The 27881-nt window shown below is 46.2% G+C and overlaps 1 protein-coding gene across 2 annotated transcripts; it reads left to right on the top strand.

Annotated features, from left to right (window-relative positions):
- Positions 1-27305, top strand: LOC130355212 (protein spinster homolog 1-like). Of its 2 annotated transcripts, none has more exons than XM_056555192.1 (2): positions 1-16; positions 25724-27305. In XM_056555192.1, exon 2 carries the CDS (start codon positions 25749-25751, stop codon positions 27261-27263), a length of 1515 nt encoding a protein of 504 aa, XP_056411167.1. In that variant the 5' UTR covers positions 1-16; positions 25724-25748; the 3' UTR covers positions 27264-27305. The 2 variants fall into 2 exon arrangements, with proteins under 2 accessions (XP_056411167.1, XP_056411166.1); XM_056555191.1 differs by lacking the exon at positions 1-16 and adding an exon at positions 24647-24742.
- The last annotated feature ends 576 nt before the right edge of the window (positions 27306-27881 follow it).

The raw sequence follows: 27881 nt of genomic DNA, 5'->3' as shown, positions 1-27881 counted from the left end.
GGCCCCCTGCTCTAGGGTAAATGTTATTTTGTTATGCTGCTGTTTATTTTGTGTTATGCATATGTTTATCAGTGTTAATGTAACCTTAAGGGGGTACTCTGCTGCTCAGTGCTTGGAACAAACTGTTCTGATTGCTGGTATCGGCAGCAGGTGGCTCGAAATGTAATAGCCCGCCCCATCATGATGTCACGCCACACCCCCTCAATGCAAGTCTACAGCAGTCACACCCCTTCCCATAGACGTGCATTGAGGGGGCGGGATGTGACATCATGAGGGGGTGGGGCTATAATGTCACGAGTTTGTTTCAAACGCTGAGCAGCGGAGTACCCCTTTAAAGGGTAATTCCAGTGGAAAACTTTTTCTTAAATCAACTGGTGCCAGAAAGTTAAACAGATTTGTAAATTACTTCTATTAAAAAATCTTAATCCTTCCAGTACTTATTAGCTGCTGAATACTAAAGACGAAAATCTTTTCTTTTTGGAACACAGAGCTCTCTACTGAATCACGAGCACAGTGCTCTCTGCTGACATCTCTGTCCATTTTAAGAATTTTCCAGAGTAGGAGAAAATCCCTATAGCAAACATATGTTTCTCTGGACAGTTCCTAAAATTTATTTATTTATTTAGCGCCTACAGATTCCGCAGCGCTTACAATTATGGGGTACAAACAAAGACAAGTATCAGACATAATATTACACAATAACTATTCAAACAAGAGGTGTGGGGATATATTGAGGATATGTTGGGGATATATTGAGGATATGTTGGGGATATGTTGGGGATATGTTGGGGATATGTTGGGGATATGTTGAGGATATGTTGAGGATATATTGGGGATATGTTGGGGATATGTTGGGGATATGTTGGGGATATGTTGGGGATATATTGAGGATATGTTGGGGATATGTTGGGGATATGTTGGGGATATGTTGGGGATATGTTGAGGATATGTTGAGGATATGTTGAGGATATGTTGGGGATATGTTGGGGATATGTTGGGGATATGTTGGGGATATGTTGGGGATATATTGAGGATATGTTGAGGATATGTTGGGGATATGTTGGGGATATATTGAGGATATGTTGGGGATATGTTGGGGATATGTTGGGGATATATTGAGGATATGTTGAGGATATGTTGGGGATATGTTGGGGATATATTGGGGATATGTTGGGGATATGTTGGGGATATGTTGGGGATATGTTGGGGATATATTGAGGATATGTTGGGGATATGTTGGGGATATGTTGGGGATATGTTGAGGATATGTTGAGGATATGTTGAGGATATGTTGGGGATATGTTGGGGATATGTTGGGGATATGTTGGGGATATGTTGGGGATATATTGAGGATATGTTGGGGATATGTTGAGGATATGTTGAGGCCAATTAGAGACTGTTATAGGCCTGTCTGAAGAGATGTGTTTTCAGGCCACGTTTGAAACTATGGATGTTGTTGTTGAGTCTGAGGGATTGAGGGATAGCATTCCAGATGGACAGAGATGTCAGCAGAGAGCACTGTGATCGTGATGTCAGCAGAGAGCACTGTGTTCCAAGAAGAAAATAGTTTACTCTGTAGTATTCAGCAGCTAATAAGTACTGAAAGGATTAAGATTTTTTAATAGAAGTAATTTACAAATCTGTTTAAATTTCTGGCACCAGTTGATTTAAAAAAAAAAAAAAAAAGTTTTCCACCGGAATACCCCTTTAAGAGAAGTCAGAGAAGTCATGCAGAGTAAACCAGGTGATCTTGAATGGGATACCCCCGCCTTTATCCTTAGAAGGCCTGAGAAGAAGTCTAAAATCTACAGCCTTGCAATTTTTCAAGAACCCCATCGCACACGTACAGTCTCAAGCTTGATGATAAGCTAGAAGCTCTGGGGGAATATTCTTTAGTCACTCTAAAGTCAGCGTGGGTTGTCACAAGCCTAAAGCTAAAGTATGAAGTCTACAGTAACCATAATATAGTCAAGTGAGGGTAACTACAAGTCCCAGCAAGGCAATACGCTCCCTTGGGTTACTCTGCATCTCCCCTGTTCTGATCTGTACTGTAAAGGATTTAACCAACATTCCAGCCTCAGTAAAATAGTTTTCCGTAACCCTGCATCTGTGGTATTGTTCTTAGCGCTTGGCCCAGGAGAACTGTCTAAACCTTGGAATGTGGTTGTTAATGTTACCCTGGCATCACGAACTGTGCATTACATCATTCACACCGCAAGCACCACATCTAAAACATCACATGCATTACAAGTTACAAACATAGATATTGCATTATGGTTTAAGTAATTGTGGTAGCCCAATATGGGATGGTGTTGCCCCGTACCTTTCCTGCCCTGTCAGGCAGTGCCCCTAAGTGTCTCCAGGGCCCCCTGTAGTTTTTTTCTGATTTGTATATATGTTGGATATTAAAAGATGTGTTGTACCTTTAATAAAATGTACCATGTGATTGTTAACCAGGAGGTACCAGTGACCAGCTGACTCCCAGAGTGACCTATGGGCTCTCTGCTAGTCTCCCCCATATAAGCCCTGGGTGGAGCTAGCTTCTCTCTTGCTTCCTGCTGAGGTCCAGTCAAGTGGTGCCTAGAGTGTGTGTCCAGAGTAGTGGAGGCCTCAAGTCAAGTCCTGCCGCCACAAGTCAAGTGCAAGTAAGATAAAGTCACCATCCTGTCAGTCACAAGTCAGTCAAGTCATCCGTCTACCCAGTATGACCTGCACTAAATTCTCCAGTCCAACTACAAGTCTCAACAAACCTGCAAGGTCTCTGTGTCACTGGTCACCTCATTGGTCCTTGGCTGTACTGCATAGACTGTAACAACTGTCTACCCTCAGTAAAGCTACCGTTGTCCGTAACTTGGCATCAGTGTCTTCATTGCCCCCGTGCCTAGCCCAGGATCCAGCGGTATACCTTCGGGTGGTTAAGGATAAACCATGCCCTGGTGTCACAAACACAAGGGGTTAATGCCATCTGCCCCTAGGGTAATTACATCTGCCCTGCTCCTCACACCCTTATAGCAGATTATTTTTCTTTCATGCAATTGCTTTAATTCAATCTCATTTTGATTAACCCGTGGATCTAGTTGTCATGTGATAACACACATCACAATGGGCGTATACTTTCTATTGCACTGATGGGGGGTTGCCTCATCTGGAGTCAGTCTCATGCCCTGCTGTAACTAATATAAGCATGCTCTCTTTTGTATTGTATCTTGTACTATGAGTAAGAGCTCTAAAATCTTGAAACACGTTGGTGTTTTTTTTGTTTTTAATTAGAGATGAGCAAACTTTTCAAAAATTCGATTCGGCCGATTCGCCGAATTTTCCCGAAAAGTTTGTTTCAATCCGAATTTATTCGCGGCGAATCGATGTAAAAAAGGCTATTTCTAGCCTACATACAGCCTCTATAGGGGTATAGAACACTTTGCTGTGTCCTAAAATGCATATGGAGTGTGCTGGGGTAGTGAAATAATACTGTTATTCAGAATAGCATGCAGATTGCCGGCATTGCTCTTAGAATAACTGCCGCACCGCAGCACAATGACAGAGCCTGGTGGTGGCATCAGTGTCAGGAGACCATATAGTGACTGAATGACATAGCGTGGACATGTTGGCAGCAAGAGGAGAGCATTTAGTGGCTGAATGGCACAGCGTGGAGTTGGCTGATGCACTAGTACACTACACACCAGGGCTTCACAATCCCCCCCAAAAAAACAATCCAATATATGAAATTTTTGACAAAGATTTCTCATTGGTAGCACCCGCTATCCAAAAATTTGAAATTAACAGACCCAGGCCCCACCTCTGCGGCATCAGTAACCCATATATTGCCTGAAGGACACATCCTGGAGTTGGCTGATGCAACAGTACACACCAGGGCTTCACAATCCCCCTTCCAAAATCAACACAATGAGAAATTTTTGTCAAAGATTTCTCATTGGTAGCACCCGCTATCCAAAAATTTGAAATTTCCAGAACCAGGCCCCATGCCTGCGGCATCAGTAACCCATATATTGCCTGCATGACACAGCCTGGAGTTGGCTGATGCAAGAGTACACACCAGGGCTTCACAATCCCCCCCCAAAAAAACAACACAATATATGACATTTTTGTCAAAGATTTCTCATTGATAGCACCCGCTATCCAAAAATTTGAAATTTCCAGACCCAGGCACCACCTCTGCAGCATCAGGAACCCATATATTGCCTGAAGGACACATCCTGGAGTTGGCTGATGCACCAGTACACACCCGGGCTTCACAATCCCCTCCCAAAAATTTTGAAATTTTTTAAAGAAATACCTTTGTGTAAGAAAAAGCGCATATCCAACAGTTCACAAGACTCTATAATGCAGGACGGTGAACCACCCAAAGACATTCTTCTCAAAGATAAAAAACCACACAATGTTTGAATTTTTTTTACAAAAACTAATTCAATATGTGTGTAAGCGCATCTGTCTCCAAAAGATCAGATCACCAAAGGACTTTTTTCGCCCAAAATGATGAAGCAGAGTTAATCCCTGTCCGTATTTTTTTTTTTTTCATAAAAAAATCACACGCAACAAGCGTTCCATTGTGTTACGATTAGCATTCTGGAAAATTCTATTTTATTACTGATAAAATTATCAGTAAATAAAAAAAAAAACACTACCCAAGAGTGTTTAATTACCCCATACATTGCACCAGGAGCAGTCAAGAGTAGGCCTCAGCAGTACCCAAGAGGCTTTAATAATATCCTACCATTGCCCGATGAATTGCGAGATCGAGCAATACCAGGTGTGTTATGCCCTCTGATTTCCGGGGCCGCAGGCGCGCTCCACTGAACGGATTGGCGTGTCTCTAACTTTCATCGACCGGTGCTGGTAATCCGCTAACTCCCGTAAAGGTAAGCTGCCGCGAAGCAGGTGGTCTCCCCCGGGCACGTTTGGCTCCAGAATTTCCACTACTGCCACACCACGCTGACTGCCAATCGTGCTACCGCCTTGCTGACTCAAGGGCAACCTGCAACTCTCTTCTCCCGATGATGAACCCCCCTTCTCCTGAGATCGAGAAATAACAGGTTTGTTATGCCCCCAGATGTCCGGGGCCGCAGGCGCGCTCCCCTGAACGGATTAGGGTGTGTCCATCTTTTTTTGTAGCACCCGCAATCCAAAAATTTTTAATTCCCACACCCAGGCCCCACCTCTGCGGCATCAGGAACCCATTTATTGCCTGAAGGACACAGCCTGGAGTTGGCTGATGCACCAGTACACACAGGGCTTCACAATCCGCCCCAAAATCAACAAAATTGTATACATTTTTTATTTATTTACAACTTTGTGTAAGCACAAGCGCATATCCAACATTTCAGAAGACTCTATAAGGCAGGACGGTGGACCACCCAAAGACTTTCTTCACAAAAATAATGAACCACACAATTGTTGAATTTTTTTTTTTTATTGAAATTCCTAGACCCAGGCCCCACCTCAGCTGCATCAGTAACCCATAGATTGCCTGAAAGACAGCCTGGAGTTGGCTGATGCACGAGTACACACCCGGGCTTCACAATCCACCCCAAATAAACGCAAATTTTTTTGAAATTGTCTGACAAAATACCTTTTTGTTAAAACAAGCGCTTATACAGCAGTTCAGAAGACTCTATAATGCAGGACGGTGGACCACCCAAAGACATTCTTCTATAATATAATAAACCACACAATATGTAAAAAAATTTTAAATAATTGAAATTCCAAGACGAAGGCCCCACCTCTGCTGCATCAGTAACCCATATATTGCCTAACGGACACAGACTGGAGTTGATTGATGCACGAATACACACTACACACCCGTCACTCAGGCTTCACAATCCACCCCAAAAAAAACACAATTTTTTTTTTGAAATTGTCTGACAAAATACCTTTTTGTTAAAACAAGCGCATATACAGCAGTTCAGAAGACTCTATAATGCAGGATGGTGGACCACCCGAAGACATTCTTCTCAAAAGTAATAAACCACACAATGTTTGAAATTTGGTTAAAAAAATTACTGCATGTGTGTAAGTGCATCTGTCTCCAAAAAATCAGATGGCAAAAGGATTCTATTCGCCAAAAATGATTAAGCAGAGTTAATCCCTCTCCATCTATTTTTTTTTTCATTAAAAAATCACACGCAACAAGCGTTCCGTTGTGTAACGGTTAGCATTCTGCAAAATTCTATTTTATTACTGATAAAATTACCAGTAAATTTAACAATAACACTACCCAAGAGTGTTTAATTACCCCATACATTGCACCAGGAGCAGTCAGGAGTAGGCATCAGCAGTACCCAAGAGGCTTTAATAACCCCTTACCTTGCCCGATCAATTGCGAGATCGAGCAATAACAGGTGTGTTATGGCCTCAGATGTCCTGGGCCGCACTAGCGCTCCACTGAATGGATTAGCGTGTCTCTATCTTTCAAGGACAGGTGCGTGTTGCACGCTGAAACCAGTTTGTGATAGGGATCTGTGATTGCAATTATTTAATCTTAAAACGAGGAATTACCAGTAAGTGAGGGTCATAAGCTGGCGTTTATTAAGTCCTTGCCCTTTGTACACACCGCCCGTCTCTATAAGCGATTGAATTAGTTAGTGAGTTGGTTAGTGAGGTCCTCGGATCGGCCCAGGAGGGGTAGGAGAAGGCCCTGGCAGAGCGCCGAGAATTTAACGATCATTGTCGAAATTTGCATTAAGCATGTATTTAGCTACTGCTAAACATCCAAAAATGTAAGGCCCAAGGCCAGAGACACCAGGGAGGCAAGTAGTTCCTGAAAGACACAGAATGAGTCTGGAGCATGCATTTGCAGTACCCAAGAGGTTTTCTTAACCCCTTACATATAAAGATCAATGTTTACATTTGCATTAAGCATGTATTTAGCTACTGCTAAACTTCAAAAAATTATAGGCCCAAGGCCTGAGGCACCAGGGAGGCAAGTAGTTTGTGAAAGACACAGAATGAGTCTGGATCAGTCATTCGCAGTACCCAAGAGGGTTTCCCAACCCCTTACATTTAAAGATCAATGTTGACATTTGCATTAAGCATGTATTTAGCTACTGCTAAACTTCAAAAAATTATAGGCCCAAGGCCAGAAGCTTCAGTTTTCCCCATATTAGGAGCATAGTTGTCCCCCAGATTAGGCAGCAAAGATGTCCCCCAGATTAGGACCATAGTTGTCCCCCAGATTAGGCAGCATAGATGTCACCCAGATTAGGAGCATAGTTGCCCCCCAGATTAGGCAGCATAGATGTCACCCAGATTAGGAGCATACTTGTCCCCCAGAGTAGGCAGCATAGATGTCACCCAGATTAGGAGCATACTTGTCCCCCAGATTAGGCAGCATAGATGTCACCCAGATTAGGAGCATACTTGTCCCCCAGATTAGGCAGCAAAGATGTCCCCCAGATTAGGAGCATACTTGTCCCCCAGAGTAGGCAGCATAGATGTCACCCAGATTAGGCAGCATAGATGTCACCCAGATTAGGCAGCATACTTGTCCACCAGATTAGGCAGCATAGATGTCCCCCAGATTAGGCAGCATAGTTGTCCCCCAAGCAGCGCGGGCCGGTCACAGCCAATTAAAGGGCCGTATGTGTCAAGCGGGCCATACAATCCCCAGGTCTGCCCCAGACCACAATAGAGAAAATGTTGTTGTAGGAGTATGGTCAATCTACTCAGACCCATCTGTCATTGGTGGCTGGAAATCCTGGCTGATCCATCCCTGATTCACCTTGACAAACGTCAGTCTCTCCACATTTTTAGTGGACAGACGAGTTCACCTTGGGGTGACTATGGACCCTGCTGCACTAAACACCCACTCTGATGGCACACTACTGGCCGGGCAGGACAGCTTTTCCATGGCAAACTCCGCTAGTTGCGGCCATAAATCGAGTTTGGCTGCCCAGAAGTCCAGCGGATCTTCAACGGTTGTTGGCAGGGTCATGTCGAGGTAAGCCACCACCTGCTGGTTCAGGTCCTGCTCCATGTCCACCTGCTGCTGATGAGTAGCTTCACTATGTGGCTGAAGGAAGCTACTCATCAGTGACTGTAGACTCAGGCTGCTGCTGATTGAGCCGGTACTGCTCCTGCCACCCCTCCCCTCCCCAGTAGCCGTGGCAGTGGAAGGTGAGCGCAGAGGGCCCCCCGAGTCAGACCTGCGAGTGGATGGACCATGTGGCCGATAGGCATCGGCCAACCGACTACGTTGAAGCTCCCTGAAGTAGGTCAGTTTGTCCTCCCTCTCAGTGGGTGTAAAAAAGGCCCCCATTCTGGGCCTGTAGTGAGGGTCTAATAAGGTAGAGATCCAGAAGTCATCGCGCTGACGAATTTTGACAATTCGGGGGTCACTACGCAAGCAACTCAGCATGCATTGTGCCATTTGTGACAGTGACTCGCTGGGACTACCTGCCTCCATCTCCACTGCATACTGCCACGGTGTGTCTGGGTCCTCTGTCTCGCCTCCCTCGTAATAACCCTCCAGCTCCTCTGGCTGCTCCTGCTCCTCCTCTCCTGTCCAATGACCAGAAACACCGGCCATCTCATCCACCGTAAACTGTGCTCCGCTCTGCCCCTCATCATCCTCCTCCAGTTCATCCCCCACAGGACTCATGTAGCCTTCTGATGTAGGCGCAACATCTCCATTGCCGTGACCAGCCATGTTTTCAATCATTTTTTGGAGTAAATCTAGGAGTGGAATTACGTCGTTCATGGCGTAATTCGAGCGACTAACAAAAAATGTGGCTTCCTCAAAGGGCCTCAGCAAACGGCAGGTGTCACGTATGAGCTGCCACTCGTTCACATTGAAGTTACACAGGGGAGTATCATCAAAAAATCCGTGATGGCTTTTCTTTGTTCGTATAGTCTGTCCAACATATGAAGGGTGGAATTCCAACGTGTGGCAACGTCACAAATGAGACTATGTTGTGGGATACCGTTCTGACGCTGCAGCTCAAGCAAAGTGTGCTTGGCGGTGTCTGAGTGGCTGAAGTGCATGCACAGTTTCCTTGCCATTGTCAGGACGTCTTGCAAATGGGGTGAAGACTTGATAAATTTCTTGGCAACCAGATTAAACACGTGTGCCATGCAGGGCAAATGGTTCACACTTCCTTGTCGCAGCACGGCCACAATGTTCTTCCCATTGTCGGTCACCATGGTTCCCAGTTCCAGATTTCGTGGAGTAAGCCATACTCGGATTTCTTCCCTGATGAACTTCAGCAGTTCCTCCCCTGTGTGACTCCGTTCGCCAAGGCAAACCATGTGCAGGACGGCTTGACACCGCTGTGCCCTACACACGTGGTACGATGAAGGGCCACCGAGATTTGGATGTGCAGTGGAGGCCGAGGACACGGGGGAGGAGGAGGAGGCGCACACTGTAAAAGGGCCAACTGCCTGGGAGCGAGAGAGTGGAGGAGGAAGCGGTGTGACCTGTCCAAGTTGCTGTTGTGGCTGTGCAGGAACAACATTTACCCAGTGGGCCGTAAAAGACATGTATTGTCCCTGCCCGTAGTTACAGCTCCACACGTCGGTGCTGCCGTGCACTTTTGAACACACCGACAGGCTCAAGGACTGGCCCACCTTCTCTTGTACAAACTTATGCAGGGCTGGTACTGCCTTCTTCGCAAAGAAATGACGGCTTGGGACTCTCCACCTCGGCTCGGCACAAGCCATCAATTCCCTGAAAGCTGCAGAGTCCACCAGTTGGAAAGGGAGGGACTGCAACACCAGCAACTTGGACAGGAGCACATTCAACTTCTGCGCCGTTGGATGAGTGGGCGCATACTGTTGTCTCTTGGACATGGCTTCGCCGATCGATTGTTGGTAGAATGGCTGACTGCGAGCGGAGGAAGCATGTGCGCAAGAAGGAGGGTTTGACACAATGCTCCCTTCGGCTGAGGTGGTGGAGCCTTGGCTGGATGACGGAGGGAGTGGATGGCCACTGGGTGATGCGGCAGGCTGGACCACTACCTCGGAGCCATGGTTATCCCAGGCCGCTTTATGGTGGCAAATCATGTGTTGACGCAGAGCCGTGGTGCCGAGATTGGGACCCTGGCCACGCTTCACTTTCTGCCCACAGATTTTGCATGTGACTACGCTAAGGTCCTCCGGATTCTTTATGAAGAACAACCACACCGCAGAGTAGCTGATTTTCCCATCCGCAGTCCGCACTATTTCACCGCTATTGGCGCCGTCTTCAGAAACCCCTGTTCCACTACCTCCCTGAATGGTAGCTTGCAGCGAAGCAGGTGGTCTCCCCCTGGCATGTTTGGCTCCTGAATTTCCACTACTGCCACCACCACGCTGATTGCAAATCATGCTACCGCCTTGCTGCCTCATAGACAAAGAGCAAATCTCTTCTCCTGATGATGATGAAACCCCGGCTTCTGCACCCGGCTCCCAATTGCGATCGGCTTCATCATCATCAAAAGATGTGTGCACGTCACTGATGTCCTCCTCGTGTTCCACAACAGTGTCTGCCTCAGGACCCTGAACAATTGAAACACCGCCTCCCACGTCACTCTCCGCATCACTACTTGGCCGCCTTGCGGAGCAAGGGACGCATGTCTCCTCACATTCTTGGCTGCCCATTAGATGCTGACTGTCCTCTATTACATCGTCCTGACTAAATAATGGAGCTGAACCCAAAGCATGAGATACTTCTTTGGGAGAGGGAACAGCATAGGACAAAGGCAATGGGATTACGGGACTGCTCCCTGGCCATGCCAACTCAGGGTTGTGTCTGAGGAACCCACCGACTCTTGACTGGGGTTGTCAGATGTCGCTTGTGATGATGGGGATGAGTGTGCAAAACAATTGACGAAGAGAGATGGGTCGACGACACGACCGCTGGGTGTTAACGGGAGCTCAGGCCTATTGCTGCGACTCCTCCTGCCACTCGCCCCAAGTCTGCTGCCAACTCTGCCTGACGTATGTAGGCCTCTGCCCCTTCTCTGTGCACGTCCTGGCACTTCCCTGCCTGACATACTTAGTGCGTTTATGAGGGTATAGAACAGCAGCAGGCGATTACTTACTGCTGTCCTTTCAAAGTATATAGGCACTAGACAGAATAACAGTTACTAAATAGTACACTCCTTTGTTGTATGTATGCCCTTTGCAATGATGAGCGCACTGTTAAGTGTATACACCAGCAGGTGTATACTAATGTGTGGAAAAGCACTGAATTTAGCACCAAGACAGAAATACAGGTACGAAATAGTACACTACTTGGTTGTATGTATGCCCTTTTTTTTTTCTTTAATACACCGGCAGGTGTATAACGTGTGGTATAACACTTAATTTAGCACAGAGACAGAAAAAAAGGTAGTATATGGTACACTATTTGCTTTGTGTTTAGGCCCTTTGCAATGATAAGGCCACTGTTAAGCTTATTTGTACTCAGGAAAAAAAAAAAATCCTTTAATACACCAGCAGGTGTATAACGTGTGGTATAACACTGAATTTAGCACAGAGACAGAAAAAAGGTAGTATATGGTACGCTATTTGCTTGTATGTAGGCCCTTTGCAATGATAAGGCCACTGAAAAAGTGTATTTGTACTCAGGGAAAAAAAAAATTTATTTAATACACCGGCAGGTGTATAACGTGTGGTATAACACTGAATTTAGCACAGAGACAGGAGTAACAGGTGAAAAATGGTAAAAAGGCACTAAAGTCCACACTGATATGACTTATTTCTGAACAGCAGCAGGACCCAACAGTGCAGCACCACCCAAAAAAAATCCAGGGATTAAACCCTAAATTGCACTCTGTCACACAATTCTGAGAAGCAGAAGATTTGTGGAGCAAAAAAACTCAATAGAGCTGACAAATGAGGAGATAAGATGCTTCAGAAAGTTCAGGCAGCTTGGAGATCTGTATGAGGCAGCTTGGAGATCTGTATGAGGCAGCTGACAGCTATCTGCCCCTCTCTGCTGCAATGCTCAATAACGTGAATAGGAGGTTTAGCTATCAATGATCCTTCTCAGTGTAACAGCACAGCTCTCTGCACTCCTGCCTTTCCCCAATGCTGATGTGACTAGCAGTTGCAGTGTAACGCCGTGGTATGAGCTATTCACACACACGCAGTCCCGTCCTCTCCATCTGAGTGCATAGATGAAATGAAGAGAGGCAAGATAGCCACCGATTATATAGGGGCTGTGACATCACAGGGGTCAGTGAACACTGATAGGCTGCATCTCACATGTGATTCAGGGTCAGCCCGCCTACCTTCATTCCCGCCGCTGTTTCCCACCCTCCCATAATCCCCTGCCCCATGTACTCACATGTGGATCCGCCATCTTAGCTCTACAATAGCCTGGAACGCTGTAAAATGGAGTTTAATGAAGTGATTCGTGCAATAGAATCGCGGCGATATTCATATTCGTTGCGAATCAAATTTTTCATGAAATTCGTAACGAATTAGGGTTTTCAACTTCGATTCAACTTCGATTCGCTCATCTCTATTTTTGCTTTCCATGTTTTAAGATGATCTAATTAAAAGTCTACGATTTAACTACATATGTTGGGGAAGCTGGAAATCCTTTCTTTGTTGCTGTTTGTAATATCAACAGAGCCTTACACTCCTCACCTCATTTTGTGCCCATGGAAGCTGTAAAACTGACATACGAGGACTACCTTGGCAATTCAGAGAGCTGGTAATGATTTGTGCCTTTACCTAATAAAATATGCAAAGCAAAGCCACTGTTCTATCAGGCAAAGGAAATACGTCTGCCCTGTCTAGCTCATTTTACTGCGTAGCACATGGCCCAACATATGAGTGCCATGTGCCATGTGAACTCCCACAATGCACTGTTTGGTGGTGACAGGCGTTGGGGAGACTTCTGAATTTACATTTCTGTCTGATCTACTAATTAGAGATGAGCGAATCGAAGTTGACGAACCTGAATTCGTAACGAATTTCATGAAAAATTCGATTCGCAACGAATACGAATATCGCCTCAATTCTATCGCGCGAATTGCTTCATTAAACTATGCACAGGATAGGGAAAGGAAGTGACTGCACGTCTGCGTGCTGAACGCATACAACGGCGTTATACAGCATATATGCAGCGGTGACATCAGCATTAGGGAAAGACACAGGGCACAGTGCTGCTGCAGTTCTGACCAAGAACGATTCTAGCAAAACCTCGTATTCTCCTTACTCCATATAGCAGGCATAGAGGTGCTGCATAGCAGTCACCTGCGTCATAGATCTCACAGCTGTTTTACCTGTATGGAGCATCTAATCTCCTCTTTTTTCAGCCCAATTGAGTTTTTTCTGTTGCTCCACAAATCTGATTCTCACAATTGTGTGACAGAGTGCAATTTAGGGTTTAATCCCTGTAAAAAAAAAAATTCTGTGGTGCTGCCCAGTTGGGTCCTGCTGCTGTTCAGAAATAAGTCAAATTAGTGTGGACTTTAGTGCCTTTTTACCATTTTTCACCAGTTACTCTGTCTCTGTGCTAAATTCGGTGTTATACCACACGTTATATACCTGCCAGTGTATGAAAAAAAAAAAGGTTTTCCTGTGTACAAATATGCTTTTTCAGTGGCCTTATCATTGCAAAGGGCCTACATACAAGCAAATAGCGTGCCATATACTACCTTTTTTTCTGTCTTTATGCTAAATTCAGTGTTATACCACACGTTATACACCTGCCGGTGTATTAAAGAAAAATAAAAGTTTTTCCTGCGTACAAATACGCTTAACAGTGGCCTTATCATTGCAAAGGGCCTACATACAAGCAAATAGCGTACCATATACCACCTTTTTTTCTGTCTCTGTGCTAAATTCAGTGTTATACCACACTTTAGGCTGGGTTTTGTTAAATACGGCTCCCGTATACGGTTGGGAGGAGGGGGGCGGGGCTTAATTGCGGCGCCCGCACTCAGCCGTATTCGGGAACCGTATTTAATGTATGTCTATGAGCCGACCGGAGTGAACCACAGCCTGCGGTCAGCTTCGTTTTCGGCCGTATGCGGTTTCCCGACCGCAGGCAAAAACGTGGTCGACTGGCCCTTTAAAAACTGGCCCTTTAAATCGCAGAGAGCCGGCGCGCACGCGCCCAAGGGAGCGGGGCGGCGCACGCCGAGACCGTACTGATGGGGAACGGGTCTGGTAAGTGGGCTGGGATGCGAACCGCGAGCAGGCGCGTCCCGCATCGCGGATCGCATCCCTGCTAGGGACACTATCGCAGCGCTCCCGGTCTGAGCGGGTCTGACCGGGGCGCTGCGAGCAGGTAAACGCCGCGAGCGCTCCGGGGAGGAGTGGGGACCCGGAGCGCTCGGTGTAACAGTACCCCCCCCCCCTTGGGTCTCCCCTTCTTTTTGGAACCCGAAAATTTGTGAATGAGGTCCTTGTCGAGGATGTTATCCTCGGGTTCCCACGACCTCTCTTCAGGACCGCAATTCTCCCAATCTACGAGAATTTTTTTTTCTTTACCTCTGACAGTCTTAGACGCGAGAATTTCTTTAACCGAGAAGACATCGGAGGACCCGGAGACAGGAGTTGGAGCGACAACCTTGGGAGAGAAGCGGTTATGGATAAGCGGTTTAATGAGAGAAACATGAAAAGCGTTAGGAATACGGAGAGAAGGGGGAAGAAGGAGTTTGTAGGAGACAGGATTGATTTGGCACTTGATTTTGAAGGGTCCAAGATAACGTGGTCCCAGTTTATAACTGGGGACACGGAAGCGGATATACTTGGCAGAGAGCAACACTTTGTCTCCAGGAGCAAAGACAGGAGGAGTTCTTCTTTTTTGTCGGCATGCTTCTTCATCCGGGATGAGGCCTGTAGGAGGGATTTTTGAGTCTCCTTCCAGATGGTGGAGAAGTCCCGGGTAACTTCGTCAACAGCGGGCAAACCAGAAGGCGTGGGAGTGGGGAGAGGGGGCAGAGGGTGACGGCCGTACACCACAAAGAACGGGGATTTGGCGGAGGATTCAGAGTCTTTGAAATTATACGAGAATTCAACACAGGGTAGAAGATCGGCCCAATCATCCTGGCGGGAGGAAACAAAATGTTGCAAATAGTCACCAAGAACCTGGTTAACTCTCTCTACTTGCCCATTGGATTGGGGATGATAGGAAGACGAGAAATGTAATTTGATTTTTAGTTGATTACAGAGAGCTCTCCAGAACTTCGACACAAATTGAATGCCTCTATCGGAGACGATATGCGTGGGAAGCCCGTGAAGGCAAAAAATGTGCACAAAAAATTGTTTCGCCAACTGTGGCGCAGAAGGAAGGCCTGGAAGTGGAATAAAATGTGCCATCTTGGAGAAACGATCAACGACCACCCAAATGACTGTGTTGCCATGGGATAAAGGCAGGTCCGTTATAAAGTCCATGGCAATCTGAGACCATGGTAGCTCAGGGACAGGCAGAGGATGAAGGAGGCCGGCAGGCTTCTGGCGAGGAGTCTTGTCCCGGGCACAAACTGTACAGGCCCGAACGAAATCAGCAACATCTGCTTCCAGTGTAGGCCACCAATAAAATCGAGAGATGAGTTGGATGGACTTCTTGACGCCAGCATGGCCGGAGAGCTGCAAGGAATGTCCCCACCTGAGGATCTTGAGGCGCTGGCATGGGGGGACGAAAGTCTTTCCAGGAGGTGTTTGTCTGATGGAAGCTGGGGAAGAGGAGATCAGACACTCAGGAGGAACAATGTGTTGCAGGGGGGCTTCCGTTTCAGAGACATCAGAGGAATGAGAGAGGGCGTCAGCCCTGATGTTTTTGTCAGCAGGGCGAAAATGAATCTCAAAGTTAAAACGGGCAAAAAAAAACGACCACCTAGCCTGGCGTGGGTTCAGCCGTTGGGCAGACTGAAAATAAGAGAGGTTCTTGTGATCCGTGTAGATGATAATTGGGTATTTGGAACCCTCCAGCAGGTGCCTCCATTCCTCGAGGGCTAGTTTAATGGCCAGCAATTCTCGATCACCATTGGAGTAATTTTTCTCCGCCGGAGAGAAGGTCTTAGAAAAGAAACCACAAGTAATGTTATGTCCAGAAGAGTTTTTTTTGTAGGAGTACAGCTCCGGCTCCCACCGAGGAGGCGTCTACCTCCAGCAAGAAGGGTTTAGATGGATCAGGTCTGGAGAGTACAGGAGCGGAAGAAAAGGCAGTTTTGAGACGGTTGAATGCCTCGTCCGCTTGGGGAGGCCAGGACTTAGGGTTGGCGTTTTTCTTGGTTAGGGCCACAATTGGGGCCACAATGGTGGAAAAATGCGGAATAAATTGTCGGTAGTAATTGGCAAACCCCAAGAAGCGTTGGATAGCTCGGAGTTCGGAGGGGCGTGGCCAATCTAACACGGCTGACAGTTTGTCTGGGTCCATTTGAAGTCGCTGGCCAGAGACTGAATGCCAATCTCTTCCCTTTCTAGGATATTTAAAGAGACATTTCTCCATCTTGGCATATAATTGATTGTCACGGAGTCTCTGGAGCACAAGACGGACATGACGGCGGTGTTCTTCGAGGTTAGAAGAAAAAATCTAAATGTCGTCCAGGTAAACCACAACACAGGTATATAACAGATCACGAAAAATGTCATTCACAAAGTCCTGGAAGACAGAAGGGGCGTTGCAGAGCCCAAAGGGCATAACCAGATATTCAAAATGTCCGTCTCTGGTATTAAATGCGGTCTTCCACTCATCCCCTTTCCTGATGCGGATGAGATTATATGCACCTCTTAAATCCAATTTGGTGAAGATGTTAGTGCCACATAGGCGGTCAAAGAGTTCCGAGATAAGAGGCAGGGGATAGCGGTTTTTTATAGTGATCTTATTAAGACAGCGGTAATCGATGCATGGCCGTAAGGAACCGTCTTTTTTGGAGACAAAGAAGAACCCCGCTCCAGCAGGGGATGAAGACTTGCGGATGAATCCCCTCTTTAAATTTTCTTGGATGTAATCCGACATGGCTTGTGTCTCAGGAGCTGACAGAGGATAGATCCTGCCCTGGGGTGGAGTAGTACCAGGAAGGAGATCAATAGGGCAGTCATAAGGCCTGTGAGGAGGCAAAGTCTCTGCTTGTTTTTTGCAAAAAACATCGGCATAGTCCAAATAGGCCTTGGGGAGACCTGGTATAGGAGGAGCCACAGGGGTTTGACTGGCGGGACTGGGAGCAGACGTGAGGCATTTTTTGTGGCAAGAAGCACCCCAGTTCTTGATCTCCCCGGTGGTCCAGTCAAGGGTAGGAGAATGGCTTTGGAGCCAAGACAGTCCGAGAAGAATTTCAGAAGTGCAGTTAGGGAGGACCAGAGATTCAATTTTTTCGTGATGAGGTCCAATGCACATTAACAGGGGTTCTGTGCGGTAACGCACAGTACAGTCCAATCTTTCTCCATTAACTGAAGCGATGTAGAGAGGTCTGGCAAGACTGGTCACTGGGATGTTGAACCTGTTAACGAAAGAGGCCAAAATAAAATTTCCTGCAGAGCCTGAATCCAAGAAGGCCACAGCTGAGAAGGAGGAGTTAGAAGAAGAAATCCACACAGGCACAGTAAGACGTGGAGAAGCAGAGTTCACACCTAGAGCTGTCTCACCTTTGTGCGGAATTGGAGTGCGTCTTTCCTGACGTGGAGGACGGATAGGACAATCCTTCAGGAAGTGTTCGGTACTGGCACAGTACAGGTATAGGTTCTCATTGCGGCGGCGTGTCCTCTCTTGTGGTGTCAGGCGAGACCGGTCTACTTGCATAGCCTCCACGGCAGAAGGCACAGGAACAGATTGCAGCGGACCAGAGAAGAGAGGAGCCGGGGAGAGAAATCGCCTAGTGCGAACAAAGTCCATATCCTGACGGAGCTCCTGGCGTCTTTCGGAAAAGCGCATGTCAATGCGGGTGGCCAAATGGATAAGTTCATGCAGGTTGGCAGGAATTTCTCGTGCGGCCAGCACATCTTTGATGTTACTGGATAGGCCTTTTTTAAAGGTCAAGCAGAGGGCCTCGTTGTTCCAAGATAATTCAGAGGCGAGGGTACGAAATTGGATGGCGTATTCGCCTACAGAAGAATTACCCTGGACCAGGTTCAGCAAGGCAGTCTCGGCAGAAGAAGCTCGGGCTGGTTCCTCGAAGACACTATGAACCTCAGCCTAGAAGGACTGTACAGTGGCAGTGACAGGATCATTGCGGTCCCAGAGCGGTGTGGCCCATGACAGGACCTTCCCAGACAGGAGACTAACCACGAAAGCCACCTTCGACCGTTCAGTTGGAAATTGGTCCGACATCATCTCCAAATGCAGGGAACATTGCGAGAGAAAGCCACGGCAAAGTTTAGAGTCCCCATCAAATTTGTCCGGCAAAGATAAGTGGAGGCTGGAAGAGGCCACTCGCTGCGGAGGAGGTGCAGGAGCTGGCGGAGTAGATGATTGCTGTAGCTGTGGTATAAGCTGTTGTAGCATGACAGTCAGTTGAGACAGCTGATGGCCTTGTTGCGCTATCTGTTGCGACTGCTGGGCGACCACCATGGTAAGGTCAGCGACAACTGTCAGCGGGACCTCAGCGGGATCCATGGCCGGATCTGCTGTCAGGATCCGGGTACTGTGAGGATACTGGTGGTGGATCCTCTGTGTCAGTGGGGTGATGACGTGGGCCGTAACAGGGGAACGGAGTCTAAGGGGTTACTGGTATTCACCAGAGCCCGCCGCAAAGCGGGATGGACTTGCTGCGGCAGATAACCCCCAGGTCGTTCCACCCGATAGCGACTCAACCCCGACTGACTGCTGAGATAGGCGCGGTACAAGGGATTAGGCAAGAGCAAGGTCGGACGTAGCAGAAGGTCAGGGCAGGCAGCAAGGATTGTAGTCAGGGGCAACGGCAGGAGGTCTGGAACACTGGCTTGGGACATACAAGGAACGCTTTCACTGGCACAATGGCAACAAGATCCGGCAAGGAAGGGAAGGGGAAGTGAGGTTATATAGAGAGGTGCACAGGTGATTACACTTATTTGGACCAGGCGCCAATTAGCGGCGCACTGGCCCATTAAATCGCAGAGAGCCGGCGCGCACGCGCCCTAGAGAGCGGGGCCGCGCGTGCCGGGACCGTACAGACGGGTCTGGTAAGCGGGCTGGGATGCGAACCGCGAGCGGGCGCGTCCCGCATCGCGGATCGCATCCCTGCTAGGCACACTTTAGCAGCGCTCCCGGTCAGTGGGTCTGACCGGGGCGCTGCGAGCAGGTAAACGCCGGGAGCGCTCCGGGGAGGAGCGGGGACCCGGAGCGCTCGGCGTAACACATATACTCCCTTTGTTTCTGTCTCTGTGCTAAATTCAGTGTTATACCACATGTTAGACACCTGCCGGTGTATTAAAGAAAAAAAAAAGTTTTTCCTACGTACAAATACGCTTAACAGTGCGCTCATCATTGCAAAGGGCATACATACAACCAAGTAGTGTACTATTTAGTATCTGTATTTCTGTCTCTGTGCTAAATTCAGTGCTATTCCACACATTAGTATACACCTGCTGGTGTATACAACAAAAAAAAGAGTTTTTTTCTGCGTATAAATATGCTTAACAGTGCGCTCATCATTGCAAAGGGCATACATAAAACCAAGTAGTGTACTATTTACTACTAGTGTTGCTCGCGAATATTCGCAATACGAATTTTATTCGCAAAATTTTCAGCGATACTTGCATCATTTCTTGGTGAAAAATTCCAAAACTTGATGAAAAGTTTAAAATGTTGCATTTTTTTTAAACTTTGAAATTCTCTGCTTATAAGAAAAATGGATATTCCAAATAAATTATATATTGATTCACATCTACAGCATATCTACTTTGAGTTGGCATCATAAAGTTGACATGTTTTTACTTTTAGAAGACATCAGAGGGCTTCAACGCTCAGCAGCATTTTTCCAATTTTTCACAACAATTTTAAAATCGGAATTTTTCAGGGACCAGTTCAGTTGAAGTGGATTTGAGGAGCTTTCATGTTAGAAATACCCCATAAATGACTCCATTATAAAAACTGCCCCCCACAAAATATTCAAAATGACATCCAGAAAGTTTGTTAACCCTTTAGGTGTTTCACAGGAATAGCATTAAAGTGAATGAGAAAATTCAAAATCTTAATTTTTTACACTTGTTCTTGTATACTCATTTTTTTATTTTTACAAGGGGTAAAAGGAGAAAAAGCCCCCCATAATTTGTAACCCAATTTCTCTCGAGTAAGGAAATACCTCATATGTGGAGGTAAAGGGCTCTGCATGTGCACTACAAGGCTCAGAAGGGAAGGAGCAACAATGGGATTTTGGAGAGGGATTCCTGAAATGGTTTTTGGGGGGCATGTCGCATTTAGGCAGACCCCATGGTGCCAGAACAGCAAAAAAAAATTACCCACAAGGCATTCTATTTTGGAAACTACACCCCTCAAGGAACGTAACACGGGGTACAGTGATCCTTAACACCCCACAGGTGTTTGAAGACTTTTTGTTTAAGTCAGTATGGAAATACCCAATATGTGGATGTAAAGTGTTCTGCGGGCGAACTACAATGCTCAGAAGAGAAGGAGCACCATTGAGCTTTTGGAGAGAGAATTTTGTTGAAATGGTTTTTGAAGGGCATGTCACATTTAGGAATCCCCTATGGTGCCAGAACAGCAAAAAAAAAAAAAAACATGGCATACTAGTTTGGAAACTACACCCCTCAAGGAAAGTAACAAGGGGTACAGTGAGCCATAACACCCTACAGTTGTTTGACAACTTTTCATTAAAATCGGATGTGTAAATTAAATTATTTTTCCACTGAAATGCTGTTTTTTCCCCCCAAATTTTACATTTTTACAAGGGGTAATAGTTTCTCCTATAAAATTTGTAACACCATTTCTTGAGGAGTATAGAAATACCCCATACGTGGATGTAAAGTGCTCTGCGGGCAAACTACAATGTTCAGAAGAGAAGGAGCAACATTCAGCTTTTTTCCTATTTTCCCTGTGAAAATGAAAAATTTAGGTTAACACCGGCATTGTAGTGAAATATATATATTTTTTTTCACATCCAACTTTAATAAAAATTTGTCAAACCCCTGTGGGGTGTTACGGCTCACTATACCCCTTGTTACGTTCCGTGAGGTGTGTAGTTTCCAAAAAAGGGTCACATGTGGGTATTAATTTTTTTGCATTTATGTCAGAACCGCTGTAAAATCAGACACCCCTGTGCAGTCACCAATTTAGGCCTCAAATGTACATGGCGCTCTCTCACTTCTGAGCCCTGTTGTGCACCCGCAGAGCATTTTACGTCCACATATGGGGTATTTCCGTACTCATGAGAAATTGTTTTACAAATTTTGGGGGTCTTTTTTTTCCTTTTACCTCTTGTGAAAATGAAAAGTATGGGGCTACACCAGCATGTTAGTGTAAAAAAAATTTTTTGTTACACCAACAGGCTGGTGTAGAACCCAACTTTTCCTTTCTATATGGGGTAAAAGGAGAAAAAGCCCCCCAAACGTTGCAACACAGTTGCTCCCAAGTATGGAAATATCCCATATGTGACCCTAAATTGTTTCCTTGAAATACGACAGGGCTCTGAAGTGAGAGAGCGCCATGCGCATTTGAGGCCTAAGTTAGGGATTTGCATAGGGGTGGACATAGGGGTATTCTACGCCAGTGATTCCCAAACAGGGTGCCTCCAGCTGTTGCTATACTCAAAGCATCCCTGGACAGTCAGTTTTGGAAACACTGCCGTACGAGATGTTTTTAATTTTTATTGCTGGGGAAGGAGGGGACAGTGTAAGGGGGTGTACATGTAGTGTTTTACCCTTAATTTTTTGTTAGTGTAGTGTTTTTAGGGTACATTCACACGGGCGGGGGTTTATGGTGAGTTTCCCGCTAGGACGCTAGAAGTTTGAGCTGTAACGGAAAATTTGCTGCAGCTTAAACTTGAAGCAGGAAACTCACTGTAAACCCACCTGTGTTAATGTACCCTGACAGACATGAATGTACCCTGACAGACAGACTACCTAACTCAGTATTTTCCAACCAGTGTGCCTCCAGCTTTTGCAAAACTACAACCCTCAGCATGTACTGATCGCCGAAGAGCATGCTGGGAGTAGTAGTTATGCAACAGCTGGAGGCACACAACTACATCTCTTAGCATGCCGAGACAGCCGTTTGCTGTTCGTGCATGCTGGGAGTTGTAGTTTTGCAAGATCTAGAGGGCCACAGTTTATAGACCACTGCACAGTGATCTCCAAACTGTACCCCTCTAAATCTTGCAAAACTTCCCAGCACAGTTCCCCCGCTCTTCCCGGACTACCACCTCACTCCTATCCGTTCAGGGGGAACAGGGCAGTCTTGTCAGCCCCGATCCTCCTTATTTTCCTGGTCACCGGGTCACTGGAGACCCGTTTTACCCGGAATCGTCGCAGATCGCGATCGTTGACATGAGGGGGAGGGGGGTCTCAGGACCACCCCAGGCGTTGACATGGGATGCCTGCTGAACAATTTCAGCAGGCATCCCATTCCGTTCATCGCCCTGTTACCGGTGGTGAACAGAAACGCTGAGGGCCCTTAAGTCCTAGGATGCCCTTGGTCCTAGTTGGGTTCAGGGCCGAACTGGCCTAACGGGATACCGGGAAAATTCCCGCTAGGCCGACCGCACAGAGGGCCGGCAGGGGCCGGCCTGTGTGCGGCTACACAGTGGCTGCTCACTCACACAAGGTGCTGACTCTAAGAGAGAGGCGGAGCAATGAGCTGTAGGCTCCCAGCCCCGCCACTAAACCTAGTACCTGCGCATCCAGAGCGCAGTGATTCCCAACCGTGATTTTTTTTTAAATTTCCCTCCCCGGCGCCACAGGGGGAAGGGAAGTTAGTGTGCGCTGTAAGGCTGTAACAGGACCTGCGATGATGTTACCATCATGTGATCAGTCCATCCCCCCCATCCCTCACCCATGTCCATCCCCCCCCTCCCTCACCCATGTCCATCCCCCCCTCCCTCACCCATGTCCATCCCCCCCCCTCCCTCACCCATGTCCATCCCCCCCCTCCCTCACCCATGTCCATCCCCCCCCTCCCTCACCCATGTCCACCCCCCCCCCCCTCCCTCACCCATGTCCATCCCCCCCTCCCTCACCCATGTCCATCCCCCCCTCCCTCACCCATGTCCACCCCCTCTCCCTCACCCATGTCCACCCCCTCTCCCTCACCCATGCCCATCCCCCTCCCACACCCTTCTTTGTCACCCTTGTCCACCCCTCTGTCATCCCTGTCCATCCACATGTCACCCATGTTCACCCCCCATACTCCATAGAGCCTAATAGATTTGTTTTGCAGGTTTAACAGTGAAGAGTTTTGGCTGGAAGAAATGGTCAGGGCGGTCTGGACCAGACGAACGATGCTGATCAGAGAAGAGGTCACATGTGAGTTGTTGTATAAAGCAGCACTTTAAACTACATACCCACTAATAAATAGATATTGGCATTTGTGTGGATTGCAGCTTTTTTTTGTTATTATTATTATTATTATTTTTTTGCTCGTCAACTTCGGTCAGGGTGCCCCGCAAAAAAAAAAAATTTCGGAGGGGTGCCCCGAGCCGAAAAAGGTTGGGAAACACTAGTACACAGGATTTGGTCAGCAACAGTATGAAGGTAATATAAATGGTGATAATATTCCTCCCTGTATACTGGTATTATTGGTAATATTGGTCAGTATACAGGATTTGGCCAGTAACCGTATGATGGTAATATGTATGGCGATAATATTCCTCATTATTGTTAATATCAGTCTAAGTATAGAGGACTTGGTCAGTTACAGTGTGATGGTAATATTTCCTTTCCTCCCATACTATTGTTACTTGGTAAATGTATGACTGATATAGACATATACAGTATTATAATGCATGGAAAATTGACACATATATAAATTGCTCCAGCATAGTGAAATACAGAAGCAATTTATTTCCTCAAAATATATATCGAGGAAATAAATAAATAAATAAAAAATATATATATAAATATTAGTGTACTGTAAAGGGATACATCTAGGCTGTGGGGCTGGTCTGCAATTATTTCTAGGGCTGTTTTTCATCCCCAGTCCGGCCCTGGTGGGGTTAAAAGGTCAAAAGATTAAAATACATAAACTAAGAAGACACTGTGAAGTACGGCGATATACACGGCAGGCCTGGAGTAATATTTTTCTAAAATGTTTTTATGCACTTGATGTATTTCTAGGTGTATATTAATATATATATATATATATATATATATATATATATATATATATATACACACAAATCAAAAAATTTTACAGTATCTTGTAATACCTGTTTTATTGGACTAACAGAATTTTGTAGAGACAAGCTTTCAGGATTCCTCCCTTTATCAAGTCCAATAGTCAAGGACTAATGATCAATGGACTTGCTAAATTATCAGGGAGGAATCCCGAAAGCTTGTATCTACAAAATTCTGTTAGTCCAATAAAAAAGGTATTACACTCTGCACTCACATTTACTATATATATATATATATATATATATATATATATATATATATATACACATATATATATATATATATATATATATATATATATATACATACACACACATACCTGAAGATGGTTTAGAACCCTGTGATGTCACACATGCTTGTGATGATGTCACCGTAAGCTGTACAAGGAGGTGCGCGCCGGCTGCAGTCTCTTCAGTGTGTTTTGCATTCACAACCTGTGGTGCAAAGTATTGTTAGAGAGTTTCTATTTGCAATAGAGAATTCGAGATTTTGACCGTTCCTTGTCTGAAGAGAGAACCACAAGGTAAGTCTCAGCCTCTTCTATTCATATATACATAACAAAAGTTATATTTCTCATAGCATTGTGATAATACTTGGCTTAGGCATTAAACATAATAAAACGCACAGATAGTATCATGACCAGAGCTTTTTCTTGCAAAAGTGCTAAAATGCAATTATGCCCAAAAAAGGCCCCAAGAAAATGAGTCCTAATTCATGAAGTTCTAAAAGATATAAGTCTATGAGAAAGATTTGGTGGTGTAGTAAAAGAATGACAGAAAGATTAGGGCAGAAATATAAGAGTATATAATAGTATTCTGTGTGTATTAATAATAGAAATACTCCGAGTACTCCGAAAGGGAAAACATTTTTCAAATCAACTAGTGGCAGAAAGTCATATAGGGTACGGATAGATCCCAATGAGGTGGGGGTAGGTTCATTAATAGTAAATGTATATAGCAGGATAGCCCAATTGTATCTACAGTATAAACTTCCCATGACCCAGTGACCATACAGCCAAGCCCTTATAATCCGCCATTACTAGGACCGGACAGGTTCAGGGTTATCAGATAATACTAGGACCGGACAGGTTCAGGGTTATCAGATATTACTAGGACCGGACAGGTTCAGGGTGATCAGATATTACTAGGACCGGACAGGTTCAGGGTTATCAGATATTACTAGGACCGGACAGGTTCAGGGTTATCAGATAATACTAGGACCGGACAGGTTCAGGGTTATCAGATATTACTAGGACCGGACAGGTTCAGGGTTATCAGATATTACTAGGACCGGACAGGTTCAGGGTTATCAGACATTGGAAACCTCAGGGAAGACGTCTCCATATAAAACACTTATAGAGAAGCGTCTTCTTCTGAGGCTGCGATGGTCTTAGTGTTATCTTGTGGTTCTGTGCTGGACATTTCTGCTCTGTATGAAGGATCTATTGTATAATGACAGGAATGATGACATGTTGTCTAATGTGTTCACTTATCTCTCTCTCTAGTGTTTTCAGGCTCTGACCTGTGACCATGGCCTCTCCACAAGACCCATTGCTGAAGGAGGAGGAAGAAGCAATGGAGGACTATAGTGATATGGATGTAGAAAATGGCGATATCCCTGAGAGGCAGAACCTGCCATCTCTAAGCGTGATGTCCACCGCACGTTCCATCATCACCGTAGTGATCCTCGCCTTTGTTAATTTGCTGATCTATGCAAATCGCTCCAGCGTGGCGGGGGTGCTGCCTTATATACAGAAAGCTTATGACACCAATGCTAGTCTGTCCGGCTTATTGAATACATTGTTCATTGGAAGCTATGTGCTGGTTGCACCAATTGCCGGATATTTGGGCGACCACTGTAATAAGAAATATACTGTTTGCGCAGGAGTCATCATTTGGCTGAGCATGACACTTACCCTGTCATTCATCCCCGACGGGTATTTCCTGCTCTTCCTGCTGACCAGTGGACTGGTTGGAGCCGGAGAGGCGACTTTCTGCACCATCGCCCCCTCCATCATTGCAGATCTTTTTACAAGTGACCAGCGGACCCGCATGCTGAACGTGTTTTACTCCGTCATACCTGTAGGCTGCGGACTAGGATACATCATCGGGCCCAAAGTTACTGATGCAGCAAGGGGCGATTGGCACTGGGCGTTTCGGGTCACCCCTGGCCTGGGCCTCATAGCTGTGGCTTTGATGATTTTGGTCACAAAGGAGCTTCCAAGAGTGACTACAAACGGGAAGAAGAACAACAAATCCCCGAAGTTTGCCAAATGGATGACAGATCTGAAAAAACTATTTAAAAATCGAAGCTTCATGTTAACCACCCTGGGATCAACGGCTGTATCCTTCATAGTGGGAGCCATAGGTGTATGGGGTCCATCATACCTGACCCACGCACGAACACTCCTACAAGAGAAGGACCCTTGCCGCGCTGAATCGTGTGACTATCACGACATCCTAATATTTGGTGTGGTCACAGTAGTCTCTGGCATTCTGGGAGTTGTAGCAGGGACGGAGATAAGTAAAAGATATCGCAAATCCAACCCACGGGCGGACCCGCTTGTGTGTGGCTGCGCGATGATGCTCTCCGCCCCTTTTCTTCTGTTGGCATTGACTTTCGGCAACATCAGCCTCGTTGCCACCAACATCTTCATCTTCATCGGAGAGACGCTTCTGTCAGTAAATTTCACCCTCATATCTGACATTATACTAAAAGTAGTAACTCCGTGGAGGAGATCTTCAGCCCTGGCCGTGCAGATGACAATCTATCACCTCCTAGGTGACGCCGGCAGCCCGTACCTCATCGGCCTGATATCTGACACCTACGAACGAGGATATGCCAAATCCCCTCTTCTGAAATACCGCAGCCTGGAGTATGCCCTCATGACCTGCACCATCATGGCAGTCATCGGAGGGGCCTTCTTCATGGCCACGGCCCTATTTATAGAGAGGGACGAAAAAGAAGCAGAGATGGAATCAGAACCTCCGTCATCCTCCTCCTCCTCACTGCTTCCTGCCGATGAGGACCGCGCTTCAGACTGAGGAAAAGTCATTGCTAACCTTTATCTCGTTTACTTCATTAAAAAAATTAAGAAAAAAATAGCTGCATTTGTTCTATGTTCCACTTTACCCCTTAAAAAATATTCTCTACCTACCCAACTATGTCCAAACCCCAAATAGAAAAATGTAAACCTCCTCCCAAGACCTAAAAAAGACTATTAATAACTAGAGGGATATATATGAGTGTGTATGTGTTTGTGTGTATGTGTTTGTATATGTGTGTATGTGTATATTAGGGCTGCACGACATGTGTCATTGTGTTTATGGAGGTAAATATTGTGATTTCGATATTACAAACAAACGGTGAAATTCCCCCTTTTTAATTTCCAATCCCCCTATTTTATATAGCCATCTCCCCCCAATTTCATGTTCACTGACTAAACATAAAATGGAGGGAATTGGATATGAAATGGGGAGAAATTAGCTTTACCCCTTAAGGACGCAGGACGTACATTTACATCCTAAGCATAGCCGCGAGCATCAGAGCGATGCCCGGATCATGCACGGCAGGTCCTGGCTGCTGATCGCAGCCAGGGACCCACCGGTAATGATGGACATCAACAATCCCGCGGATGTCCGTCATTAACCCCTCAGATGCCG

The sequence above is a fragment of the Hyla sarda genome, chromosome 1 (genome assembly GCF_029499605.1).
Source record: "Hyla sarda isolate aHylSar1 chromosome 1, aHylSar1.hap1, whole genome shotgun sequence".
Lineage (NCBI taxonomy): Eukaryota > Metazoa > Chordata > Amphibia > Anura > Hylidae > Hyla > Hyla sarda.
Note: the sequence above shows the minus strand (reverse complement) of the source record. Positions and strands in the feature narration are given on the sequence as shown.